Source organism: Limulus polyphemus, unplaced genomic scaffold, assembly GCF_000517525.1.
Source record: "Limulus polyphemus unplaced genomic scaffold, Limulus_polyphemus-2.1.2 Scaffold1810, whole genome shotgun sequence".
Lineage (NCBI taxonomy): Eukaryota > Metazoa > Arthropoda > Merostomata > Xiphosura > Limulidae > Limulus > Limulus polyphemus.
In genome coordinates, this window is record NW_013667420.1 from 183,703 (window position 1) to 193,506 (window position 9,804).

Here is a 9,804-nt window from a genome sequence, read left to right on the forward strand (position 1 = left end):
TAGTTCTAAATGTAGATATTAATTTGATTTTCATCCAATAATTAAAGAAAAACAAGGTTTCTTTAACTAATATAGGCAAAATAATGATTTACTCAAGGAATAAAAATAGTGATTCATTCAGTTACAATTTAATATCAGTTGATAAATGTTTTGAAAGGTTCAAGATATCTAAGATACTACAAGTATTTATTAAAACAATTTTTGATAATTTTAGAGTCAAAATTTGAGATGGACTAAATACCAATGTAGTTTTCAAGACAATTTTTTAAATAGATTTTTAAGCCTTCTCTAAATACAAATTAGCCTGAACAAATCAGAGCTGTAGTTTTTTTTTATAATTTCTTAATGTGGAAATAGCTAGTACAAATCAATTTGAATAAAGCATTTTATGTGCATTCCTTTATCTCTATGTTCATTAAACATAGGGGATCATTTTTGTAAAAACGTTTATGTTTATCTTCATTTCAGGTACTTAGTTAATATAAGAAGCCTGAAAGATCAACATCTTTTGTGGTTTTCAACTTATGATACAATACAAAAATTATTATTACCTCTAATCATTGAGAAAACCATTATTCTGCATAAAGCATTACTTTTGTAGGATCATGGTTTTTCTCAAAACCATAATATTTCATTCAATTATTAACTTTCTTTGACTTAGATATACAGTACTGCCTCATTGTAACACCATCGACTATAATCCTTTCTCGAATACAATGTTGGGGTGCCTTGGGTCCTAAAATTTAGTATCATCTGCTCCTTAACTCATTGTCATTCAATTTGTGTTAAAACATAGAGAAAACAATAACTTTCCTATTTACACAGATTCACCTAATAAATTGATCACTGCACTTACTCTGACTGAGAAGTTGGGTTATAGTCATATCTTTCCTACTAAGTTTGTTTTGCAGTTCTGAATCATCATGGTCTGTCAGCTATAACATATCCAAAAACATAAATTAATAAAAAGAACTCCATAGTGTCTGTTGTCCATTCACAACAAACCTATATGATTGTGTTCTTTACATTTCTACTTAAATACAAAATCACGTTTATAATTGTGAAACATGTGACTTCTGATAGTTGTGCTACAAAGCACAAAGTGAATTAATCTGTTTCCAGGTGCACCATACTGAAGTAGAACTAGGGATAATCTTTAAACAAAGTAATAAACTAACAACAAAAAACTTACTGATCTCTTTGTTAATTGTGATGTGGCAGCTTCTAACTGTCCTGGAAAAAATAAGGATTGTGAATAAATATGAAACTAACAAGAAAATATATTTACTTTATAGAAAAGAAAACACTACCTTGAAAATTATAATCTGCTCCACTGAATCTTGCTTAAATGCTGGTTACAGCTAATTTGTAAGGGTGAGCTTCATTTTTAGCCAAAATAAATTTTCAAGATAATTTTAACTGTATTTTAATCATTTTTAATTTAAATGTTTTAATTTTACATGCTGGCATGCACATGACACTTGAATGAAGCTCTTCATGCTACTTACTGACTTGCATATTCCAAACTGTTTTAATATAAAATATTCAACCATCTATGTATTCTTGCTCCCCACCGGCTCAGTGGGAAACTTAAAAGCTTATAACACTAAAAATAATGGAAACAGCACAGATATCTCATTATGTGACCTTGTGCTTAAACATTTTTTTAGGGTTACACTATGAATAAGTATTACAATAATCTTGAATTAACTGTGATGAGAGTTTTAAGTTTCAGTGGACAATGACTTCACAATACAGACTTTTAGATATATATTTGTTTTACTGTTAACGTTGCTAAAATCTTTAGTCTTTCTTTTTTAATAGTTATCACAATAATTTTTACTATGCTTTCTATGTATAATTTCTAATAATGGTTGAGGAAACCTGTAAGTATTACCATATAAGAATCATTGGTTAAGCTTTTTGTAGAAATCACAATCAGCATGTTGTTGCCACTTATAAGCATTGGTGTGTCACAATGTTGCCTTGCATCAATGCATTATTGTCGTAATATAATAATTGACCCTATATGGGTCAGCAACTATAGTTAATATTAAGTACATGTATAAGAAATTGTTGGGGTAGTGTGATGTCACACAAAAACTGAATCTTTTCAGAAAGGTATCTTACAGCCCTTTCTGATGAAAAATATTCACAAACTGAGATCATAAAGATGTGTTCAGATCAGGAATTTTGAATTTCTAGGATGGGAGTATCCTACATACTTAATAATATTGGAAAACAAATGAAGATGGATCAACTTGGGATACTAAAACCATTCAGAAAGAGACCTGCAACAAGTAATACCATAGACATAGTAAGCAAAGTGCATCATTTTGTAACAGTGAAAATTCACAAAGGTAACAGTGCATAACATGATCATCATGGATTTCTGTTTGGAAAAGCAAAAAAAGTTGCTTCCATGACATATTCATTCAACTGTCACACATACCTCAAGCATCTGGGTAATGAGATTAGTATTCATACTTTCCATACAAAGATATACTGATGAAATTACAGGATGAAGCACCTATGGATTTCTGTGTGATTAGACTGTTTAGAGGCTTCCTCATACAACAGATGGCATATATAAAGCCTTCAGGGAGGACTGATGTGTTTTGCACATGATAGCCTTAAAACAGAGCCTTTTGCAATGAAACCACAATGCAGGGCTATTGCCAAATTTCATGATCATTGGATAAAGCATGACTGGATGTGACAACAGAAACTGTAATGACATGGTGAGGCTACGAAATCATTGTAATATAAGTACTCAACCTCTGTAAATGTTATTAAAGATTGCTCTTAAGTATTAATATAATGGCTAAGGTGTTAAATACTAATCTGGCTTTTGTTTTGGTTGTCTTTTGAAATTTCAAAGAAGAAACTGAATCATCATATGACAATGACCAGTTTAATTTATTAGATAAAGCCTACATATATATTCATTAATCAACCAACCTAATCACTTATACCATCAAATCAACTCAGCATATTATAGTAATCTTTCCACTCTAACCTCACCTGTGACTTGCTTATGATTCACAAAGTCACTGACAATTAGGATTATAAGAGGCAATAAATGTGAAAACTAAACCTCCCTAAGGCAATAATACCAAATTAGTATTTTATGAATGTATAAAGAACTAATGAACATATAAAAACAAAACAAGAATTCTTTTTTGGAATTCACTAACTTGATTTCGATGTCTTGACTCAAAAATAAGACACCAGTTAAGTGACACTCAGTTCTGGTTCATTTTGTGTGTTCCTCAAACATTTCAAGCCTAAGACATGACAGCATGAAAAAGCCCCAAACATTTTGTGATCAAACTCAAACTTTGAATAACAACTGCTCATAAAAATCACCAATATAATTTTTTTTGTGATAAGTCTGTATACTGTGTAGAATTTCATCTTAAATAATTAAAAAGTTTACCTTTCAGCTCTCTATTATTTTCTTGCTGACGTCGAATTTCCATTTCCAGATGGGTTCTAATTGCCCGTTCCAGTTTCTCTCTTTTTTCTGATGAACGCACTAGTTCTTCATGAGATTGATGGACTTTCTGAATCTCCAATTCAAACTACCAAAATTAAATATTAACTTATAAGAAATCCGACTGCAGTTTTAATCAAAATTCTTATAACATTATTCAAGTAGGAACAAAAGATGTTCATTTTTAACACAGTATTACATATATTGAATTTTGGGGAAAATTTTGTTCAATCTCTAAGTCCATACAGGATTTTAGTGGAAATTATCACTATCATAACAACCACAAGTTTAAATTTATAGCAGTTATTTTCCTAGAAGCTTTTGATGTTCCAAAATTAGACAACAAAAACATAAAATCTGTTTCAACATCATTTTCTAAGTACAGAACAAAAACCACTAATGATATCAGAGTTCAGGCGAACAGTAAAAAGAAATTATTACAAACATAATTCTGTAATTAAATGTCATCCAATGTTGAATGAATAAAAATACTGTGTATGACTCATTCATTTTAAAAAATAATTCTTGCCATTTTTGTTATTCTTAGCAATGAATTATATTTACTGTTTTAACTAATTAAGTAATAATGAGACTATTATAAAACAGTAATAAAACTAATTTTTTTTTACTCCTAAGCCTTGGCCACAGGCACAGTATAAATAAATTTTTTTAAAAAAGATATAAAATATAACAATACTTATGTATTTTTGGTAATAATCATAATTTATAGCACAATTAATTGTAAAATGTTTTAAAGTTGTTTTTAGCACAATTGATTGTAATCTTTTTTTAGTTGTTTTATTAAGTAATTGGCTTGAATGCACTCAAATCAAGTGTGAATACACATTCCTATACTGAAGAGCATGGCAAATATGATTCACCAATGTAATTACTATCAGAAGCCAGTTGGCCAAGGAAAATTAATATTTATTATTATTTACTGATTTTTGTTTTTACTATGCTTTAGCCAGAGTGTTTCTGGAAGCCAAATTGACATTTCAAATACTAAGAAAAATCTTACTCATTATTATCATGAATTTATCACAGCCACATCCAAGTGATAATTATCATTAGTCTGTTAGATCTTTGTATCAATATATTCAAACACACACTGATAAACATCAATACTCTGAAATTTCTAGATTATGAAAACATTTCATAATCCAAAATGATGACAATTCAGTCCAATACTAGTTTCAGTTACAATAAAAATCTTTATAAACATGTCCTGTTATGAATTTACAATCCTAATGATATGCAATTCCACTTCATATTTCTTTCATTCACTCATTAAAAATTTTTAAAAAAGGGGGATAGAACTGTGTGCCTCTACCTTTTGCAGTTTGGAGACCTTCTTATAATACATGCCCAATTCACTTTTCAAGGCATCATTTTCATGAGAGAGTAAATCAATCAATTGTGCTGCCTGAGAAGGAAAATGTTCTGAATCAACTTCTACTGTTGCACGACCCCTTGTCTTAGGTCTGTTTAAAAGAATAGTTTGGCTTCAAGTACCACGTGAAACATATCAGGTTCAAGAACAGTTTGCTTGGAAAAAAAAATTATGCAATTAACATTATACTTTTAATCATTTATCATCTAAGCAAAGTGCTGGGATATGACTAACAGTCAACTTATGTTTGTCAGAAGTTGAAATGTATTTATGATAACCTAACTATTGACTTGAAAAATATTTCAAACCACAAGAACTGCCTGGTAGTCTATCATGTCTTCTATCACCAGAAAGCTTATACTTCTTGCTTGGTTTAAAAACAAAAAGTTACAACCGACTTAAATCACATAAAGCTTAGAACAACTAGGGTATAAGATCCAATGTTCTTTACCTGATTTCTAATCATTTATCATTAACAATTCTCAGTATAATGGCTCCTCTTTAAAAACATTATGATTCACTGTTGATTCTTTATTATCTATTCTTTATATGCACATTGATTTCCATTACTGTATAAATGAATAACTACAACAATAAACTAGAATTCAAATTCAAACCTAAATGGATAAAAAATAAGAAACTGTAACCTTAGCTAAAAAATAAATGATGGAAATGCTGATTACATTTATAATTTCAAGTACTATTTTTCATTCCTTCTTAGAGTAGCTACCAAACAGGCTTACATTTCTACCATTTGAACTTGACAAGAAACAAAGCAGACCTCTTAATCTCTTGTATCTATTGTTCACTATTAAACATTATTTTTCATTTTGAAGCTCAACATGATAAATAGTAACTTCTAATAAATATGTTTTATAGAATTCTGATGAGTATTTCATAAAATGTTAAATGTGAAAAGCTTCATGTCAATAAGAATATCCCAAAAATTGAAGACTATTTATTTCTTTTCCTACAGACAGTTTTAGGTGCTTCTAAAGTACACATTGCTGTACTAGTGTCTAAGAAGGCATTTGTTTTTCACAGAAACTTTTTAAAGTGTAGGTATTTCAATGATTCACAAGTGTCTTCAAATTATTCTATTATGGCAGTCCTGATTATCTTAAAATTATTTAATTTTTGTTTGAACAAGAATTATATACATACCTTTCATTTGTCAATACCATCTTAACTCCTAGATTTTCTATTTTACTTGATCCTCCTATATGGGTTAAATCTGGATGAGATCTGGATATTGATATCCTGTCACCAGGCTTTTCACTTATAGTTCCACCTCTTGTGGGAGGAAGGCCCAGGGAAGATATTTCTGAATCAATTACCTCTTGCATGTTTCTCATATTCCACTTTGAGTACTGTGGTGGTGGTGGAAGGTTACATAAATTGAGTGGTACCTGTTGATGATGTACTTCTTTAGCCAAGTGTTTTAAAACTTCAGACTGATCTAGGTAATGCTTAGGAATTTCTGTCAGCTCCTGAACAGGAAGTTCATAAATTGATTGACTCCCATGAGGCGAAGCATGAACATTTGTATACATACTTGTTGTGGTGATGGAAGATGTTGGAGAATTGCCAGGAAATGGATTGTGATACTGCTTTGGAGAGCCTGGTACTTGCATATTATGAAGGTAAGTTGGGTAAGATATTTGACAAGATGAATTTTTTGGAGAAAGTGGAACACTGGCTTCACTGTTCTTTATAAATGGAGGTGTGCTTCCACAGTTTGTATTTCTTTTTAATTGTGGATTCCTTTCTAAGATTTTACTTTGTGTTGTAGTCACAAACTGACTAGATCCTTCAACCTGTAGATTTCTTTTTACAGTACCAGTATCACTACTATTACCCCAACTGGTTTTGGCATAAAATGGAGATGTAAAACCATCAATAGAGCTATTATTTCTTATAATGAGTGTATTAGATGAGGTAATATCCATGTCATCAGTCAAAGTCTCTTCGCCTTGTGGTTCTTGTCGAACACCACTGCGAAGAACATTCTTCTCTTCTGCTGTAAGATTTTCGTTAGAAGTTGACAGATCAGTTTCGCTTCCAGAAAAACTCTGACTAAAGCCTGGTAAAAAACAAAAACCAGTAAAAAAAGCATTAAGTAACTTATCTACAGGTTAACATATTTACACAATATAACACTTCATAAATGAACTGCGAAATTATACTTCTTGATGCTTAGTACAAGTCAACCCCACCTAGAGAAAAGTACAAGTAGACAGAATCCTGTGGGTATGCTGACCATGCTATGAGCTAATCTATTATAATAAATATAGAAAATGGTTCAATCATAGTTGTACATAGAGGCCTACAGATGTACAAATACAACACAACAGTTTATTTTTATATATCTACATGTAGATACGTTTAATCAATTAAGGAAAATAACTGCAGTGATTTAAAATCTGTATATATATTTTTATGTCTAGTCCATCAAAAAATTATTTGTGCTGAGCCTGATCTAATTATCATCACACAATTTTACAGTGCTATTCATAATTAGAGGGTTTAATGTGACGTCTTCTCTTGTTAAGTTATAAGATTCTAATTGTGTTGTAAGTTTAAGCAAATATAAGAAACATTTGTGCATTAGACACAACAAACCAGGGGTCATCCATCTGGTAACTCAAAATTCAGGTGACCCTTTAATTTTGTATGTGCATGCATGTGTTCATATTATAATTCATACATGTAAAAAATCATGTGTTTATTATAGTAGTGCAAATCATAATATGTTTCTGAAATTTTAACATTTTTTTTATATCTTCTAAGGATAATTTCCAACAGACTAATTTTCCTGAATTTTGCCCTACTACAAGTTACTATTAAAAATTCATAATAGTTTAATCTTTACTGTCTCACAATGAGTTTGTAACACATGATACACAACTAGTTACAGGAATACCAAAAGATTGCTTATATGAGGTAAAAAAGTATCAATCGAATATTTACAAATATAGATAAAAATCATAAATCACAAGCTTAGAAAAAAAATTAACCTCAGTACAGACAACTTAACCTCTCTCCTGGCATCTCACAAACAGATAAATAAGAATAAAAAAATTAAAAACTCTACAAATCCTTAAGTTTTAAGAGCTACAATAGTACTTGCACACAAATAGCAAATCTGTACATGTAACAAATTTTTATAATCTCAAAAGTATGCTCCTTTAAAAATTTAAACAACGTCATGACTGTAAGAAAATTATTACAATTTAAGAAAAGATGGTTTTGGCTATAATGCCAATATGATAGTAAATAAATACCTGTCTGATAGAGAATTCCTTGAGCACTCTTTATATAAGGAACAACTGTACTGTGCACTGCTTTCATATTTCTTGTCTTCGAGACAAGGAGAACAAAACTTTTACATACACATTCCTAAATGTAAAAATAAACTTATTTATATCCATTTCCTTTTTAATTAAATGACACAAGAATAAAAATTAAAACATCATTACAACAAAATGTTTAGATAATTTATAAGTTAAAGATAGGACTTTTAGAAATTTTTAACTGCTTTTCAGTCTTACTATGCAAAACTTCTTTCACTCACTTCATGGTATATAATTTCTTTGCAAAGTCCATTTGTTGAAAATACAAACAGATATTACAGTGAAACTAGAAAAATTCAATAACACAAATAAACATACCTATCTACATGATGCAATCTTGCTTAAGTATATCACCACCTACTTAAACAGCTAACGTAAACATTATACTACATGTAGCTACAACTAAACACACAGATGTTATGAAGAACTGAACAAGTTAACAGGAGTCATAAGTGTATATTTATTTAATTTTACCCTTTCATAATTAGTTAAGAATATACCTTTATTTTGGTATATTCATGTAATATTTTTCTTAACTTCCATGCAATTTCTACACTTAGTTATAACATTTCCATTATTTGGATGTCACAAGTCTATAAACATATTCTAACCTTCTTACACAAGTAAAGTCTACCAGCTGCAACTTTTGTTAAGTCTCATGCTAGCATGCATTTTTCTGTACAAACACCTTGAAAGGTAGCTTATCAAACAAACAATGCAGATTCTTATACAACTGGCTTAGCTAATGATTGCATGTAAGCCACTGGTTGAAGTGTGCAACCTGTGGACTTGTGGGATAGATTAGTAATGCTTTGTTTTACTTTAGTGTTCAAGTCAGGTATTTCCAGAGCTCTCTTTCTTGCTCCTGTTTTTTGACAATACTTGCCTTCCATGATTATACAAGAAAGAAATTCAGCCAGTTTTGATAACATAATACTGTGTTGTCAAAAAACTATTTCATATTTCAAAGTACACTGGTGTTCACTTTTTTCCTCTACTGTCAATATTTGATTAATTCTTCCCTTAAGTCCTGAAACAGTATTTTTGGAAAAACATTTGGCTTTTCTGTTATGCATCAGTGTTTTAGTGAACATGAATATCACAACATAACACATTCCATGTAATTTAATTCACTCAGAGAACTTTTTTACCTCCACCACTGAAGGTGGATGGAGGTTATGCCTTTGCCCCTGTGTGTATGTTTGTCAGCAAGATTTGTTTTTAGGGTAAAGGAGAACTGTATACTAAAAATGGGTTCAATTCAAGCAAGATAGTATAAAATAAGCATGCTAAGTGATAGGGGAGAAACCGTGAATAAGCAAATTGATAGGATAACCAGAGAAAAGATTTAGAGGATAACAGGTCAAATAATAGTTTTGAAGACAAGTCTATCAGAGTTATAATAATGCCTGGAGACAGCTTGAATAGGTAATGAAGAAAAGCTTTAATATAAGTTTAACAAAACAGCAAATGTACATCATTTCGACAAGGTTTTGTCATCATCAGGTACAAGAAATATACACAGACACAGATATATATATATATATATATATATATATATA

General features: G+C 30.3%; 1 protein-coding gene across 1 annotated transcript in view; it reads right to left on the reverse strand.

Annotated features, from left to right (window-relative positions):
* Window positions 1-827: 827 nt before the first annotated feature.
* The window catches only part of LOC106465007, a 14,098-nt gene continuing 5,121 nt past the window's right edge, over window positions 828-9,804 (reverse strand). The window contains exons 3-8 of the mRNA XM_022392833.1: window positions 8,174-8,288; window positions 6,054-6,972; window positions 4,830-4,980; window positions 3,440-3,584; window positions 1,193-1,233; window positions 828-935 (exon numbers count right to left, since the gene is read on the reverse strand). Of these exons, the coding sequence (XP_022248541.1) occupies window positions 828-935; window positions 1,193-1,233; window positions 3,440-3,584; window positions 4,830-4,980; window positions 6,054-6,972; window positions 8,174-8,240 (1,431 nt within the window). The 5' untranslated portion in view covers window positions 8,241-8,288. The remainder of the gene's footprint in view (window positions 936-1,192; window positions 1,234-3,439; window positions 3,585-4,829; window positions 4,981-6,053; window positions 6,973-8,173; window positions 8,289-9,804) is intronic.